Source organism: Capsicum annuum, chromosome 6 (assembly GCF_002878395.1).
Source record: "Capsicum annuum cultivar UCD-10X-F1 chromosome 6, UCD10Xv1.1, whole genome shotgun sequence".
Classification (NCBI taxonomy): Eukaryota; Viridiplantae; Streptophyta; class Magnoliopsida; order Solanales; family Solanaceae; genus Capsicum; species Capsicum annuum.
Genome location: NC_061116.1, coordinates 170132678 through 170152260, shown reverse-complemented (window position 1 = coordinate 170152260; position 19583 = coordinate 170132678). Strand labels below are relative to the sequence as shown.

Genomic DNA, 19583 nt, shown 5'->3' with positions numbered 1-19583 from the left:
TCTATTCATTTGAAGACGATATGCGGTTGAATTCTGATGAATGATCTTAAATTGTTCACATATCTATTTCATCAAAAGACTATTCAAGTTTTCTCAATTATCTATGATGATCAACTTGGGTATCCCAAATCGACAAATCAAGTTGTTCTTGACAAAATCCGCTACTCTTCTTGGTTACAGCTTTGTATGATGCAACTTCTACCCACTTGGTAAATTAATTCAATAGCAACCAACATGAATTTGTATCCATTAGAAGATGGTGGATCAATTGGGTCGATGACATTTATGCCCCAAGCTACAAACGGCCAAGGCAAACTTATAACGTTGAGTTCATGTGGGATCACCCAAATCAGATCTCTGTGTATCTGACACTTATGATATTTTTGCACAAACTTGCTACACTCACTTTCTATGGTCATCCAAAAATATCTGGCTCTTAGGATCTTCTTAGATAGGGTGAATCCATTCATATGAGGTCCACACGTTCAGGCATGAATTTCTTCAAGTAATTTTGTAGCTTCACTGGAATCTACATATCACAGAAATCCTAAATCTGGGGTCCTCCTGCAAAGGACTTCCCAATTAAAAAATAATGGATTATTTTATATTGACAGTTGCATCTTCGGGATACACCCCAAATTTTAAATACCTCATGATATCAAAGTAATATGGCTTTCTATCTGATTCAGCCTCAACTTGTGTACAATGCACAGGTTGTTCCTTTAAACTTATCTCCAATAGATTAATGTAACTTTGATCCAAATGTTGAATTATGGAGGATATGGTGGCCAAAGCATCGCCAACCTCATTTTGTATCCTTGGAACATGCTTGAATTTCACTTCCTTGAATCTTATGCATAACTCCTGTGCGAATTCCATCTTAGGGGTTTTACAACCCATTCATCTCGAACTTGGTGAACTAATAGATCAGAATCTCCAATGACTAGTAGTTCTCGAACATTCATATCCCTGGCTAACCTGAGACCGAGAATGCAAGCCTCATATTCAACCATATTATTGGTGTATAGAAAACGTAGTTTGGCGGTAATCAGATAATGTTGACCAGTTTCTGATATTAAGACTGCTCCAATTCCCAAGCCCTTGAAATTAACCACCCCATCAAAGAACAATCTCCAACCCGGGTATAATTCAGCAATGTTTTCTCCTACAAACAATACCTCTTCATCTGGGAAATAAGTTTGCAAAGGCTTATATTCTTCATCAGCTGGATTCTCACTAGATGATCTGCTAGGGCTTGCCCTTTGATCACCTTTTGAGTCACGTATACAATGTTAAACTCACTCAACAACATTTGCTATTTGGCCAATTTCCCCGTGGGTATGGCCTTTTGGAATATGTACTTTAAAGGATCCATTCTATAGATGAGATAAATTGTATAAGACATCAAGTAATGCCTCAGATTTTGGGAAACCGAGGTTAATGTACAACACGCCCTTTCTAATAGTGTGTAACGGGCCTCATATGGACTGAACTTCTTACTTAAGTAACAAATTGCTCTTTCTTTGTAACAACCCATAAATACACCCTGGTAGCCACGCGGTGCTTACGGTCCTGAAAGACCACAAGCTAACCCATGATCTGGTACCATCTGTGAGCACTGAATAAAACGATAACATAAGACATGTACGGAAATTTATTGAAAAAGCCATAAGGTTTTAATATACTGAATCATAAATCTGAATGCCTAATGACATACTGAAAATACTATTTAAAACAACTGATAAATTGACTAACTGTATGTATGTCTGAAAGACTCTAAAACTGACTGACTGTGGAGCTGATAGGAAAAACCTCCAACTAACTCTGGCTGCATAGAAATACTGAACTACTAAGATAAATTGAAATAAGGAAATTATGTCCTCAAAATATGAGGACCCACCACTGCTGCTGCTGATAATCTGATTTGTCTAAGCGTGGACAGGAAACTAAATGCCCAAACCTATGATATTAAACACCATAGCACAATAAATGAGTATGCAATTAGTACTTTGAATGTACTGGTATGCAAGATGAGGTTAGACTGATATGCATGGGCTAACTGTGCATGAAAATAGTAATAACAGACATGCGTGGAAATACTAAAATCTAACCGAACAAGACTAATAACTAATTGGTTGAATAGCATGAGATAACTGATACATAGATGCATGAAAACTGTAAAATTTGAGTATGCATGAACAATCATATAACATGATTCTTGAATAGTTTTTCAACTGAGATACTAAAATTTGGTAACTAAATATTCATAATTTATAGGATTTGGTCAAACAAAATTGAATTGAATATTGTATTGAATACATAAACTGAAAGTATGGGAGGTATTATCTAACCAACATGCCCCAGTCTGAGCTGATTGGGGTCCAACCTGTGACCCAGTTGGAAGGGTGCTAGTACCGTGCCATGGGTATTAACAATGGCTGTAGAGTCAGTCCTAATCTGGTGGGTGACCCCTGAGATCAGTCCTAAATTGGCGGGTGATCCCTGAGAGTGCCAGTCCTAAACTGGCGGGTGACATCTCATAACATACGCTGGCTACGTAGTTTTGGAACTTAGGGATTGCTTCTAAGGACCCCGTCCTAACTGACGGGTGAACCCCCATCCTTAGGTTTGCTTGGTGCTGAATCCTACTCCCAACTGAACTGACATTGATTATTGGACTGAACTAAGTTTAACTGAACTAACAAATAATCATAATATCTGATTGAAAGAGAATGCTCATGGTGTATTTAAAATCATTCTGTGTGTACTGAAAACTAGGTAAACAACTAAATTTTGGGTATTCATAATCCCCAGTACTCAATAACAATAACAACAAGGACAAATGAAAGCTTTGAAACCATGGAAGGAAATCATTGTTCGTCATTATTTACTTAAGCATTTCATCAAACACATGAGGACCAAGACTTTAACATGGGGTGCTTTTAAATATGATAAGATAGCACGATCACATGATCAAATCATAACCTGAGGGTTTTATTCTGAATTTGCATGAAAATGATATGGAAACTACAATATTTAAAACATACGCTAATGCATTCCACATGAAATTAGTTGAAGTTATAACTTGAAATCAAATTACCAAGATATAGATAAACATACTTCAACTTTCAAACGTGTAAGGGCTCTTTCTATCAAAACTCTTGGAAATGTAATACATTATCGAAATTCATAAGAGTTTTATGGAGGTAATTCATTGTAAACATGTAATAAGTAGTTATTGTTCAAAACCCAATCATTTAGGCATTTCATCGAACACATGGGGTCATGAGTTAAAACATGGAAATAGTTAAATCATGTGATAATAACATAATTATAATATGAAAATCACGGGTTAAGGATTTAACATGCGAATATCATCTTTCAAACCTGTCAAGGGCTAATTCCAACAGAAATAATTCATAAACATGATATAAAAATTGAAATTCATGAAAGTTCATGGATATAATTCATAATAACACGTAAAGAACATAATTTTAAACTTGAAAATGGATTCTTGGACACCATGGGTGAAAAGTACCCATGAATTAACATCACACATACCTTAATTGATAAATTTGTGAAAGTTCTTGGTGGTTTTATTGAAGCTTGACCTTGAATCTTGGAGAGGCTAAGGTTTTTTCTTAAGAGAGAATGGTTTCTTTTGAGAGGATTTGTGAATAAATCAACCAATTTTGCCTTTTGGGACCCTCAATCCCATGTTATGGACCCCTTAGGTGAAGGGAAGAAGACCCATTTTCCCTTTAAGATGCAGAACCAATAGTTGTAAAATAGGGGCGGGCGATGGAGCGTGCGCCACGGGCTAATCGCGCGCCTTCAATGCCTCTCTCACAAAAATAACTATAATTTTTTGCCTGAGTATCGGATTAAGGCGAAATTGGTATCGTTGGAAAGATGACTCAATTATCTACAATTTGGTGTCTTAAGCTTCAAAATTCTATGTATATCAAAAGTTATACACATTCAAAGTAGACTCTTGTAGAATCGAATACCAAATTTCGGACGAACCAAAGGCTCTTAGCTCAACTTTGTTCTAAGTGATTCTTATGAACATCTTTTACCTCAAAATCACTTCACACACTAGGATAAATATAAGTACACGAGTAATCAAAATAAATTCATTAGATTAGAGTTTACACACGTAAGAATGACACTTTAAAGTCTAGCTCGAAAATATGGGGTGTTACATTATCTCCTCCGTGGGAACATTCGTCCTCGAATGAGATCGATTAAGCTGAGAATACCGAGGTACTGAGATCATATACTAAATTTGCATAACTGAAAACTTGATTACATGACTGAGTCTAAAATATGATGAATGACTGAACTGATTATCATGAACTGAACTGATTTCTTGAATACATGTAATGACATAAGAATGGTTATAAGTCTGAGATAGAAACGAGAGAGTCAACTTATGAGTACCCATTACTTTAAGATGGATCTTGTTTCGTAAAGAAAATTTGAGAGGTTTAGTACATGAAAAATTAAGGTATTTCAATATCTCCCCCTTGGGATAGTTCGTCCCCCAATTGATACTAACTTGGCTGAAATACTAAGAAAAGACTGAGGTAATGCTCGGGGCACTTACGAACTGAATTGTAACTGAATATCTGGAATCTGAAACATAATGCATGGACAAAACTGGATTAATAATTTACATGGATGTGGATAAACTATCGCTTATAACAACCATATTCTTGAAACATCGGATAGTAAGACTAGATCGAAAGATGGAAAACCATTGGAACTTATCTATCTTACTTCTAACTAAACTACTGGCTAAACGAACTAAATTATACTGAAGGCTTATACTCAACTATACATTCCATTTCAAAATTGCATTTCACTTGAGTCTACTGAAAAATATTCACATGGGCACTGATAACTCTACCTACTGAAGTCTGAGCTGAACTGAATTCTCTCACTATGTTCAAGACTATTCGAATCTACAAAGTATACCCATAACACCTTAATACTAGTTTGAGTCATGAATTTAATACACCCTGCGTTTTCACAACTTCTCATTTCATGAACAATTAGTATCACTTTTTATCAACTACATTCAGCCTCTTACTAGATATTCCCTAACGTGCAATTCATTCATCCACATATGTACAAATATGACATTCAAGCCTATCTTCATAACCGCATATGCCCTTCTAAATAAACACCCATAAAAGCATCTTCCTCATATCCTTCAGACCTCTATTATTAACAACTTCCACGCACTACCCCAAGAGAACACATACTAAAAAAATTCAACTAACCATGACATATATCAAAACTTGGCCTCAATCTTACTTCACACTTACAACCTTAGCTAAAATAAGTATACAATAATCTTTCATCAACAAGAAATGCCTACTCTCTCCTATCTAAGCAATTGCTCATCACTACTATTATTTCATAAGGAGAGGTCATTGAAAGGTTAAAACATGAGGACCTGAAACATGAAAGAATAACTTTGACATATAACTGAGGCCTAAGGAATAGAGTATCAATCTTATGGATTTATCAAAAAGATCTAAACTGAGGATATCCATGACGTGCTCTGAATTTCGCTGATCATTAGGAGTGTAGAATGAGTACTGGAACTGGACATCCATACAACATGAGTACACGAGTCATGAACTGCATGACCTGAGTTTGGAGTTTCTAAATTCATGGAAGATGATTCATACTGCTGAGTAAACTGGAACTCCTCATACTAGTAACTGAGAGAGTACATGATTTTATATAAAGTGCATGAATGTGGGCTATGATAGTAGAGATGCCAAATAAGGCATGAGTAGATATTGTGATAACTGAAGTACGAACTTTGAACTGAGATGAGAATGGGTTGGGCGTCATCATCCCTTACTGTTGTTCTATAATATACTGGCATCACTACTAGAATCTGAGAACCTGACTTGGTTATTGGTTTTATCATCTCTCTCTTATCTTAGAGCCAACATTCTCTGGGAACCACTTAATCAACAACTCTAAACTAAACTGCCACTACTTTACTCTAGAATCTGGGGTATAATAATATGGATAATTGATAAACCCACCCTAATAACTATGCTTGATGATGTAAAATCCGTTGATAGTATTTTATTTTAAGATGCAACTCTTAGCTTTTCTATGGCCCCAACAATCATCATATAATAACTTAAACAGTGATTAACTTAGAATTCTCAAGAGTATCACCATACCATAAGTTCACACCATCCAGTGCTTCAACTCTACTTTCTATTAGCTCAACCTTTAATTATTCAAACTTAGATTCTAACACATAACATGGATATCCCCAAATCTTTAATAATCATACTACTTTCATCATAGCCTAAAATATCACATCCATAACATGTGTTTCAAATTTAAAAACTTAAATTCTTGCATACACTGCTTCAAGCCTACTGATTCACCTTTCATCCAACTAGCCCCATGAAATATAATCTACTTAAATTCAGATAAGACCATCCCAACTCTACTGCTGCTAAACTTTTAGGTTCATGGTTTTAACTCTAGCTTATATGCTACCATAGGATTCTGAGAAGGGATCTAAAAACATATCTGACCCCTAAGCACTGAGGTACTACCCCTCTATTTGATGACCGATTCATTGGGAAACTAAAACTGAACGACTCTATTTCTGCTATCAACTAAAGTGATTTTCTGGGATACTGTAATCGGGTATTTTTTGTATACAAAAGGAAGGACAAATTACAAAGAGAGTTTAAATAGAGCATCATGCTTTTTCGCATGACATAAATACTAACAGAAGGGAAACTTTTTCTAGAAACGTCTTGTAGCCTCTTGTCTAAAAGTGTGGTGCACTTTACACCCATGCATAAGACTCTACTCAGTGCGACTTTCAGACTCTCTAGAACACTTTAAAACTTTAGGATCTGATACCAAGTTTGTAACAACCCAGAAATATACCTTGGTCGCCACACGATGCTTACAGTCCTGAAAGATCATAAGCTAACCCATGATCTGGTACCTGCTATGAGCACTGAATAAAACTAATAGCATAAGACATGTGTAGAAATTTACTGAAAATGCCATAAGGTTTTAACATATTGAATCATGAATCCGAATGCATAATGACATACTGAAAAGACTATTTAAAATAATTGATAAATTCACTAACCATTTGTATGTCTGAAAGCCTCTAAAATTGACTGTGGAGCTGATGGGACAAACCCCCAACTAACTCCAACTGAATAGAAATACTAAACTTCTAAGATAAATTATAATAAAGAAATGATGTCCTTGAAATATGAGGACTCACCACTACTGCTGCTGATAATCTGATCTATCCAAGCGCGGTCAAGAAATGAAGCATCCAAATCTATGATATTAAACATCATAGCGCAAGAAATGAGTATGCGATTAGTACTTTGAATGTGCTGGTGTGCGAGATGAGGTTAGGCTGATATTCATGGGCTAACTGTGCATGAAAATAGTAATAACAGACATCTGTGGAAATAATGAAATCTGACTGAACAAGTCTAATAAGTAACTGGCTGAATAACATGAGATAACTGACGCATAGACACATGAAAAGTGTAAATTCTGAGTATGTATGACCAAGCATATAACGTAATTCTAGAATAGTTTGTAAACTAAGATACTGAAATCTGGTAATTGAATATTGATAAACTGTATGCTATGGTTAAGCAAAACTGAACTGAATTCTACACTGAATACTGAAACTGAAATTATGGGAGATATCATCTAACCAATATACCATAGTCTGAGTTGATCGAGGTCCAACCTGTGACCCAGTTAGAAGGGTGCTCGTACCGTGCCAAGGGTACTAACAATGGTTGTGGAGTCATTCCTAATCTAGCGGATGACCCCTAAGATTAGTCCTAAACTGGCAGGTGATCCCTAAGAGTGTCAGTCCTAAACTATCGGGTGACATCTCATAACCTCTGCTGGCTACGCAGTTTTGGAACATAGGGATTGCTTCTAAGGACCCAGTCCTAACTGACGGGTGAGCCCCTATCCCTAGGTTCGCTCGGTTCTAAATCCTACTCCCAACTGAACTATACTGATTATTGGACTAAACTCAATTTAACTGAACTAACAACTGATCATAATAACTGACTGAAAGAGAATGCTCATGGTGTTTTCTGAAATCATTCTGTGGGTACTGAAAACTAGGTAAATAACTAAATTTCAGCTATTCATAACTCCAGGACTCGATAACAATAATAACAAGGACACATGAAATCTTTGAAACTATGGAAAGAAATCATTGTTCACAATTATTCACTTAAGCATTTCATCAAACACATGAGGACCACGACTTTAACATGGGGGTTCTTTTAAACATGATAAGATAACATGATCATATGACCAAATCATAAACTGGAGGTGTTACTCTAAATTCGCATGAACATGATATGGAAACCATAATATTTAAAACATACTATAATGCATTCCATGTGAAAACAATTGAAATCATAACTTGAAATCAAATTACCAAGATATAGATAAACATACTTTAACTTTCAAACGTGTAAGCGCTCTTTCTATCAAAACTCTTGGAAACGTAATACATGATCGAAATTCATAAGAGTTTCATGGAGATAATTCATTGTAAATATGTAATTTCATTGTAAATATGTAATAAGTAGTCATTGTTCAAAACCCAATTATTTAGTCATTTCATCAAACACATGAGCGTCATGAGTTAAAGCATGAGAATAATTAAATCATGTGATAATAACATAATTGCAATGTGAAAATCATGGGTTAAGGATTTAACATTCGAATATTATCTTTCAAACGTGTTAAGGGCTAATTCCAATGGAAACAATTTGTAAACATGATATAAAAATCAAAATTCATGAAAGTTCATATATATAATTCTTAATAACATGTAAAGATCATAATTTTAAACTTGAAAATGGATTCTTGGACTCCATGGGTGAAAATGACCTATGAATGAACATCACACATACCTTAATTGATGAATTTTCAAAAGTTCTTGGTGTTTTTTTTAAGCTTGAACTTGAATCTCGGAGAGGCTAGGGTTTTTTATTGAGAGAAAATGGTATCTTTTGAGAGGATTTGTGAATAAATGGGCCAATTTTGCCTTTTAGGACCCTCAATCCCGTGTTATGGACCCCTTGGGTGAAGGGAAAAATACCCATTTTCCCTTTAAGACGTGGAACAAACAGCTGTAAAATAGGGGCGGGCGATGGAGCGTGTGCCACGGGCTAATTACGTGCCCTCACTGCCTCTCTTATGAAATGGCTATAACTTTTCATTTGGGTATCTGATTAAGGCACAATTGGTATCGTTGTAAAGCCGACTCAATTATCTACAATTCGGTGGGTCTTGAGCCACAAAATTCTACATATATCTAAAGTTATATATGTTAAAAGTAGACCCTTGTAGAATCAAATAGCAAACTTTAGACGAATCAAAGGCTCTTAGCTTAACTTTGTTCTAAGTAATTCTTATGAACATCTTTCACCTCACAATCACTTCACACATTAGGATAAAGATCATTACATACGTATTTAAAAGAAATTATGGGATTAGAGTTTACACACGTAAGAACGATGCTTCAAATTCTAGCCCGAAAATACGAGGTTTTACATTCTTTCTTTCTAGTTTCATCATGTTGCCCTAAGACTCATCCAAATTCATTGTCTGAGATCGATAAATACAATAATAGAGGGATTCCTTCTCTTGGAGGAACTAACACTGGTGGACTAGACAGATAATCTTTGATCTGATAAAAAGCTTGTTGGCATTCCTCAGTCCATTTATTTGCCTCATCTTTCTTTAACATCTTGAGTATTAGTTCGCAAATAACTTTTGAACTTGCTGATGTAATTCAATCTTCCTAAGAAACTCATGACTTTCTTCTTTGTTTTTGGAGGAGACAATTCCTAGATCGCCTTAATTCTAGAGCGGTCGAGCTCAATGCCCCTTCTGCTAACTATGAAACCCAACTACTTCTTTGCTGGTACCCCAAAAGCATACTTGGCAGGATTCAACTTTAAATTGTACTTGTACAATCGATCAAAGAACTTTTCCAAATGAGCCAAGTGGTCCAATCTTTTGCGAGATTTGATGATCACATTGTCTACATACACTTCAATCTCTTTATGGATTATATCATGAAATATGGTTGTCATGGATCTCATATATGTAGCATCAGTATTCTTGAGTCTGAAGGGTATCACCCTATAGTGATAAACACCCCAAGGTGTGATGAAAGCCGTTTTATCTGTATCTTCTTCATCCATTAGTATTTGATGATACCCGGCAAAGCAATCCACGAATGACTGTATTTCATGACTTGCACAGTTTCCAATAAGAATATGGATGTTGGGCAATGGAAATTATCTTTTGGACTGGCTTTTTTCAATTCTTTATAATCGACACAAATCTTAAGCTTTCCATCCTTCTTTGGTACTGGCACAATATTGGCTAACCATGTTGAATATTTCATGACTTCAACCACATTGGCTTGGATTTTCTTAGTGACTTCTTCCTTGATTTTTAGACTCAGATCTGGCTAGAATTTCCACAACTTTTGCTTTACAGGATTGAATCCCAGATTAATTGGCAACTTATGCAATACAATATTTGTACTCAATTCTTGAATATCATCATAGGACTAAGCAAATAAATCAATGTATTTTTTAGGAAACACTACGAGTTTTATTTTTTGTGCTTCTATAAGATGAACACTAATTCTAGTTTCTTTGACTTCTCCATCATCACCTAGATTATCTACCTCAGTTTCCTCTAGGTTAGGCTTCTCTTGATTCTTAAAATCTTTTAGTTCCCTTGTTAATTGGTCTGGGGATATTTTTTCTTTATCATAGTTCTCCTATTCATCATCATTTAATTTGATTTTTTCATTTAGCTTTTGACATGACATGACATTGGCAGATTTTAAATTATTATTATTACTGAAATTATAAACAACATAAGTTAGATTATAGTGATCAAATAATGCAAAAAATAAGTAAAACATCTTTTCAATAAGAGAGGCTTTTATTGAGATTAAAAACATTACAGACACTGGCTATGATCCGCACTAGTGCAGGTCTGAGCCTTTTGGAAAACATAAAAACAAAAAATAAGGTAATTAAATCTTAAAGGGTGTTTCTCGAGCCTTATTCAAGATACTACCAATTTTTCAAAAGTTAAATTTTATCTTTTCATCTACCACATCAATCGAAGAGGCAAGATTGGAATGGAAATCTAGTTTGATAGCTTCTCCCCTAGTTCATCTTTCTTGATCTCAGTCTTCTTGGAAGTCTTCTATAATAGAGTCACACTCTTCAAACAAGTTCCCTATTCCATCCTCGAGACCATCACTTGTAGTCTTTACAGATAAAGGAAATGACTAGTAGAGTGGTCGTAACCTTTTTGCCGATTTTGGGCCTTCCTTCTCTCTCTCTTTCATCTTCTTTACTTGGCACATACCCTAACCAAAATTTGAAAAACTTCTCTGGGATTATGAAAATATCAATGATTCCATCCAAATTCTTTCCCAAACCACATCTAGGCTCAAAACTCCTTCTCAACATAACAGTGGCTAACATCTTGTAGATTTCGGATATTGGCTTGTAAGGAGTTGGGTCTTTCTCAGATGCATTCACAATCTCCACCGTATAAAAGTCACTCCCTTTTGGGAATTCTTTAATCACAAGAACATAACCATTAGGGTGACTTAGATGGCTTCCTTTACCATAAATGGCTACTTTATTATTTTTCCGTACAAATTTCACCGATTGGTGTAATATTGAAGAAATGCTCCCTGCTGCATGACTCCAAGATTTCCTAAGAGCAGATTGTAACTTGTGGAAATGTCCATCACTTGAAACTTAACTAAGAACTCTGCAAGCCCTATTTGAAGATGCAACTTGACTACCCCGATGGTGTTTTTCTTACCCCTATTAAAAACTTTTATATTTACTGTGTTCTGATGGATTATCCCTATATCATAGTTTAATTGAGTTAGAACATATAATAGGAAAATATTCATACCTAATACATAATCAATTAATACCCTATTAATGATCTAATATTGGCATTTAATAGTGATATGTAATGCCTTATTATGCATCACTCTTTCAAAGGATAACTCATCTGAACCAAAGCTAATGCAATGGGCTCCCAACAGTCTATTGATCATGCCTAACAAATTCTCGGTACTTTGCCTACGGGCATATAGGCTTCTTTGAGGACTTTTAGTAGAGCTTGTCTATGATTTTGGGCACTCATAAGCAATGCCCAAATAGAAATTTGAGTAGGGGTCTTCTCTAAATATTTCACAATAGAGTACTCTTTCGGCTGCATTCTTCTCCAAATATTTTTGGCTTCCTCTTTCGTAATTGGCCTCTTCTGGGCACTTTTCTTATATGCATCATTGGCCAACTCCTCCTGAGTGTAGCATCTCCCTGATCTTATTATTCCTTACGAGGCGGCGGCTTCCACCATAAATTCTTCTCTTATGGGTACTAAGGTAAAGTCTTGATGAGGTGTGATGCAACAAACTTGGGCTTCTCGATAACACTTAAGGAAACCGATGTCTTTTCTATATCTTTTACTTTATCTATCTCTTTTGGACTAGCCTGCATTTTAGACTTGCTCACTACCTACTCATTATCTATTTCTTTCATACTGATGGTTTCCCTCTCATGGTTTAGGAGTAGGTTGGGAGTAATATTTGACGATGCTGTTTGAAGTAAAATTACCTTTTAATTAATTAAATATTGAATCTGATGCTTCAAATTAATACAATCCTCAGTTGTGTGTCCAGCACCTCCTAAATGATATGCATAATTTTGACATAAAAAAATTGAGAATCGGTATTGGCGGATTTTAGTGGGATAGGTTGATGAGAATTGCTGCTTTTAGCCTTCTAAACAGTTGCGTTATAATTTCATCCAAAGCAGTGAAACTCCTGGTAACTTTCTTTTCGTTATTTGGATGAGGAAGATTATGGTCATTTTGGTAAGTAAGAGGATGAGCTTGATGGTAATTCTTGTTAACTGAGGCTTTTTAGTAGGCTTTGAAATTTGGGAATAGAGCTTGTTAAGTGGGTTGATAATTTGGCAATGGAGCTGGGTAATTCAATTTGTTGGTAGAGAAATTTGGTTATGGAACTTAGGGACTGGATTGGCCATAGAACACAGGTTGATGATTTTGTGGAGCTGAAGGGTATATAGACGGTGATGGTATTTTACCAAAATTGGACCTGCGAGATTTCTTTGACTTTGGGTTTGGACTAAAGGATACGAAAGACACATCTTCTCTTTTTTTTCTTTGGGAATCCTGAAGATCTAAGTTGTACAGAGGTCTTGTTGATTTTTCCCGTCCTGAGTCCTTCCTCAAATATTTCACCGATCTTAACCAAATCGGCGAAGGTAGCATGAACTACCGATATCATTTTATCATAAAACTCTCCCTCTTGAGCTCGAGTAAACACAATGACTATTTCTTCTTCTGTCATAGGAGGTCGTACCTTTGCTGCCTATTTCCACTAATGATATGCATATACATGAAAGAATTCGTTAGATTTTTACTTGATGTTATTCAAAGAATATCGATTAGGAATTATCTCTATATTATAAGCAAATATACCACCAAAATGCCTAGCTAAAGCACTCCATTTGGGCCACTTCTTCAGTTCTTATAAAGTAAACCATTTTAATGCCTCTCCACTAGGGCTTCGACTGAAGAGAATCATTAATAATGCTTCATTTCTACCAGCACTTACCATTTGTTCATAATATCCCCTCAATTGGGCAGTAGGTTTCCAGTACCATTGAACATTTCAAACATAGGGACTTTAAATCCTTCGAGCAAGTTCAAGTCAGGGTGAATCCTAAGGTTATCATAACTAAACCCTATTGCATTGGGCTAACCATGTATTTTCTTCATCCTAGCGATCTCTTCCTTTATCAGTAGTATCTCCCTAGCATGTTTGTCTTCAGGCACCTTACACTCCTTTTCCATCTCCTCATAGTGTTCAATTCTAGATTTTATGGGAATGTAGGTATTACAGTAGTATAAATGGTGGCGGGAGGCATATTTTGAGTGGCATAAGCAAAGTTTTGGTATGTGGGAATAAGATTTTGGGGAAAGTTGGCATTGGGACTGAAAGCGAGGCAAGTATTTTGGGAAGTGAAGACATCTGTGGAGGTACTTTGGTAATTTGGAGTGAAGCTTTAAGGGTAGTAAGCATTTGGATTGTTTTCTCGATTGGTATTATAAGTAGGAGGGGTATGTGTTTGGCATGATGGATTGATGGGATTAGTGGAAGGTCTAGGCATAGAAGTAGAGGGTATGTCATTTGGATGGTTTTCATTTTTAGGAGATCTAAGAGAAGGGAATCGAAGTGAAAGAGCATAGTTATGCAAGACTGGCGTATTAGCGGCAATGGCCAAATTATCCATACCTTTTGCTCGTTATACTTCTTCTTGAAGCTCATCCATTCTCCTAGTTAGTTCAATGATCATCTCTTCTTGTGCCATTATCACACCATCCCTAACAGTAATTTCAATGAGAGTGTATCATCGCTACTACCAATCATTCTTTTTTATTCAGTTAGGCGATGGTAAAGGGAGAATTTTTTATTTGCCTTAGACTTAGTAAAATATTAATGTTCAGCCAGTTTTGTCAATACAGATAAATTTCTACTTACTTGATACCTGATATAAAACAACTCCAAAGGAAAATATGTTAGATTCTGTTAGTGGTAAATAAGGCAAGATATCTGACAAAAGGTAAACACATAAAGTTGTTTTCATCCAAGGTAAATTTATCCACAGATGGGTATTGACTCAAAATAAATTAATGGGAAAGACCTTGTCCATTGATTTTTGGATAAATGGGTCTTGACAGGATTTTACCAATTCTTTTGATTTTGGACTTATATGACTTTCTTTGAAGAAATAAGACATAATGATTTTAAAGGATAGAGGTCGGGCCAAAGGCTGCCTACGTATCTCACAAAGGAGAAATCAGGCCATACATAGTTCAATTGGGCAAAGATAAAATTTTAGTTCATTGAGATATTGTTAGAGTTCATTAGATCATGCAACACATGAAAGAAAAATGACAACAGAAAGGAACGGACTTAAATGACTAAGTCTTAGACAGAGGCAGGCATTTTCACTTCATTCTGCTTATTCCACATCTTGATCCTCTACGAATGGCGTAGTGGGAATTCCAACTTGACCCTTCTTGTATCCAGTAGGCTCTCCAAATCCATATTAAAAGTGTGGCAAGTCTCTAAGTTGTGCCCTTCGATCCCTCCATGATAGTGACAAACCTCTTTGAATTTTTTCCAAGCCTTAGACATTGCATTAGGCTTTTTTTCCACTAGTTCCAGAATTTTTGCATGGATGAGCTTTGAGTAGATCCCATGGTAGGTATATTCAAACCTTGTGAAGTCATATTTGTAAATCTGCACGTCATTGGTGATGGTTATGCCTGGATCAACCCGATCACAATGGAGAATGGTTTGTGGTCCCACAAATTATTTATTTGACCATTGTGGATCATGTTACAAATTCTAGCCTTCAGAGCAGGACACTCATCAGTGGTAATTCAAGAACGACCACAATGATGGAGGTGTACACATGTGTCAAGAGTCCACCTGAGCTAAGACATTGTTGAAGTGTGAAAGGAGGGCTTAAAAGGGTACCAAAATAGTCCACACCATACACTTGATGGGCACCTTACTCTTTGAGGGGCCTTTTGGTTATTTTACACTTTATTTTGTAATAAACTATAAATAGAACCTTGTAGGGTTTCATTAGTTAGTTTTTTGATGATGTTGTAAGTCATAACACACAAAGAAACACATTTCCTCTCCATTTAGAGGCACAAAACCGAAACTAGGTTTCAACTTAAGTATGGAATCACTCGTGTTGGATTGTTGGCTTGATATGTTAGTGTTTAGAGGAGGTAAGATCCCTCTTGTGTCAATGTAAGAACTTGGTGTTAGTTTACATGTTTATAGGAGTTTTTGATTTTAATATACTCTTTAGTTTCTATCTTACATGTTCTCTTTATGTCAAGTTATATATCCATTATCTCTTAAGTTAGTTTTGCTTTCTTGTTGCCATTTTGTGCCTAGTTCTAGTGGGATGTTTTGAGACATCTTTGGACCACTTGGTATCTTTTGGTATCATATCTAAGGCTGGTTTTGTTCCCTCAAGACCAATCTTGGGCTCGTTTGACAGAAAATTCAAAAAAAGAAAAAGTGTTCTACATGTTGGTGTTCTTGGCCTAGAAGTGAGTCCTTGTTGTTGTGTTGTCTTGGAAGAATGTTGTGTGTCTATATATAGGTGTATTTTGCTTGTTTTTATCATTTATTGTGTTAGTTTTCTTCTTCTCTAACACCTTGAGTCTAGATCCAAGTGAGCTTGAACGTTTGCGTGGTATTGTTGTTGGTGGGTTCAAGAATTTGAACATTGTTGGTGTTGTTGTGTGGACCGAAACTTGAGGGTATGGTTTGAACTCGTGTTGTTGGTATTTTGTTGTGGGTTATTAATCTTTGAAAAGGTGTTGTTGATTGTTGGAGGTTCAACGTGAGGCTAGGTTTTCAAATTTCTATTGAAAGTTCTTGTTGTTCTAGACCTTCATATCTAGTTGCAAAAAGTCTCTTCAATAGTGTTGTTTGATCCAAAATCCAAGTAGAAAGAAGAGAAGCCTTTGTTATTCTTGAAAAAAAATCCTAAAGACCTACCAAAAGGGAAGGGGGACAAAAAGATCTACAAAAGACTTGGTACCAAAAGAGGAAAAGAATACTTTTCTAGGTGTTCAAAAGAGGAAAGGGCCACCAACCCTTCAAAAAAGTGTCTTGCCCAAAAGGTGTAAGACAAGTCAAACCTTTTGAATGTGAAAAAGGGATCGAATCTTGATGTTTGCTTCCCCAAGGACAAAATACACTTCTTCAAGAATTGAAAATTGAACAAAAATTTTGAAGTTGGAAAAATAAGAACCTTTCAAAAACCGCAATCAATCCTAGACCGCCACATCACCAATTTCCATATAATACCAAAACTTAGGGCTCAAAATCTTGGATTCTTATTTTCTTGTTGTTGATTTTTAGTTTCTTTTTTTGTTGATTCTTATACTAATTGGCAACTAGTAACTACCTACTACGTTGTAAATTAGTTTTTGAATACGTTTCTTCGTGTTAGCGTTACTTTTTATGCATTTATTATTTTTGAATCGTAGTATTTATTGGTTCAAGTTTGGACATTACTTTTTTGAGTCTTCAAGCAAGGAATCTATTCGTACCAAGGAGAAGACTAACCCCTCAACTCATCATGAACTATAAGCCAACTTGCAACACTCTTGAAACCTAGTGTGAGATAATCAAGACATGGGAAAGAGTGGGTGAGGAGTTTGTGAACTAATTGTTTTTTTATTTTGTAAGTTTGTTTTGTTTGTATGTACAATTGCAATGGAACCCATGGCTTCAACCTCTCCAACCTTGGGCAATGATGTTACAAGTGCCATTTTGGCCCACCTGGACACTATTTCCCGATACTTGGCTATGGAAAATGAAAGGTTGGATCATATGGTTGGCCAAATGGAGCACGTGGGCTGCCCGGACACATGTCAAGATGACTTAGAATGTTATGATGTGGCTAGTAGTAGCCAAATGGATGTAGTTACAATTTTGCCTAGTATTGAAGGTCATGATTCTTTGAGCATGATATATGATGAAAGCCTTATTGATAGGTTTGCTCATAAAAATTATTTAATTGAAAATGGGAGTGAATCTGAGAGCTAGTATTATGGTAAGGAATCTAATATTTGTCTTGCTCATCGAGATGATCATGTGTTTGAAACTTCTTTGGAACTAGATGGTTGTCCTTTAGAGACTAAATGTGTGTATTCTAAATTTGCCCCTAGGGTAGATTCTACTTTCTTTAGGCATAATATCTTGTTTGAAGATGGTATATTCACTCCTAATGAACCTAGTGGTGCGACTGATAGTATGGCTTGTCTTGAAGGCTATAGCCTATATGTTAACCCATTATGGTGTGACAACATTCCTCCTCAATATGGAAATCTCTTCTTGGAAGATGAGAGTACTCTTAAGGGTAGGGAATGTGTAGTCTTGGAAAGGAATAGTCAATCGGGTGAAGATGACCTTGAATCTTAGGAAACCCGAAATGTGATTGTTCTTGTGATAATGTTTTTGTGTATGATCCCTTTGCTGCCCAAGGTGATTTATTTCTATATGGGGATTACTCTCTTGAAAGAGAATGTAGTGCATGCTTAAAAATTCCATCTACTTCTTCTTTATGTGCTTCCTATGTTAAGCATACTAGTGTTGATGGACTTGAAACTAGTGAGTACATGCATAAGGAGACCATAGTTGAAGTTGGATTGTGTGACACCTTTTTATATCCCCTTTGTGTTCATGATATTTCCATTAGAGATTAAGAGGGTGCGCCTAATTTTGAGGAAGACACCTTAAGGGAAGTGAGAGTGGCCGAGACCTAGGTCCTTGGTTACTTCTACCATTTGATCTCGGTGCCATCTTAGAGTATAGTAGGAGTAGTCTTGGCCTATGTTCTTTATTTCTTGGTGTTTATCCTGGTTACTTCCTTTGTGTCATTTGTACTAATCTTTTCATGTTCAACACAAAGGACCCTTGGATATACCTCAAGTTTGTCCCACCTTGGCATGAGATGTTGATGTGTTTATTTTAGTAACCCTAACCCTTATTCCATGAGGATGTGTGCTTGGTTGTATCTTTTTTGATTTTGCAAGGTTTGGATTCGAGGTCGAATCCTTTTCAAGAAAGAGAGCATGATACAAGCACGACTACGATGATGGAGGTGTACGAGTGTGTCAAGAGTCCACCTGAGCTAAGACATTGTTGAAGTGTGAAATGAGGGCTTAAAAGGGCACTAAAATAGTCCACACCATACACTTGATGGGCGCCCCACTCTTTGAGGGGACTTTTGGTTATTTTACACTTTATTTTGTAATATACTATATATAGAACCTTGTAGGGTTTCATTAGTTAGTTTTTTGATGATGTTGTAAGTCATAAGACACAAAGAAACACAATTCCTCTCCCTTTGGAGGCACAAAACCAAAACTAGGTTTCAACTTAAGTGTGGAATCACTCGTGTTGGATTGTTGGCTTGATACGTTGGTGTTTAGAAGAGGTAAAGTTCCTCTTGTATCAATGTAAGAACTTGGTGTTAGTTTACATATTTTATGGCCCTACCGTTAAAATACTGCCAGCAGAATATCTACATCTTTATAAATAATGGGCTAAAGTATCACCATTCTTAACAGATTTTATCACTCGAACCACGTCTGCAACTTGGATAAAATCAACCAAATGTATATCTTTATAGAATTTTCCATTCCATGGATACATAAATGGAGTGTTAAATTTGGTTACATGAAAGAACAAATACCCGGACTCTATAGGGTATTCTATACCAATTTTTGGGAAAAACTAACCAGAAAGGACCCCCTCACTAAAATCCCGCATGGATGAGACTTGCTCAAATCTATTAATAGAAAATCATTGAATACTCTGCTGC

The 19583-nt window shown here is 36.0% G+C and overlaps 1 protein-coding gene across 1 annotated transcript; it reads right to left on the bottom strand.

Annotated features, from left to right (window-relative positions):
• Window positions 1–851: 851 nt before the first annotated feature.
• On the bottom strand, window positions 852–14007 carry LOC124899550. The gene is made up of 2 exons (XM_047414457.1): window positions 13917–14007; window positions 852–1270 (listed from the first exon to the last, which is right to left on the bottom strand). The coding sequence occupies exons 1-2, from the start codon at window positions 14005–14007 to the stop codon at window positions 852–854; spliced, it is 510 nt and encodes a 169-aa protein (XP_047270413.1).
• Between the last annotated feature and the right edge of the window lie 5576 nt (window positions 14008–19583).

Coding starts and splice junctions, on each gene's coding strand:
- LOC124899550 (XM_047414457.1), bottom strand. CDS start 14,007: ATGGAAAAGGAGTGTAAGGTGCCTGAAGACAAACATGCTAGGGAGATA. Junction 1,271..13,916: donor TAGGATGAAGAAAATACATG/GTTAGCCCAATG, acceptor GTGACTCAAAAG/GTGATCAAAGGGCAAGCCCT.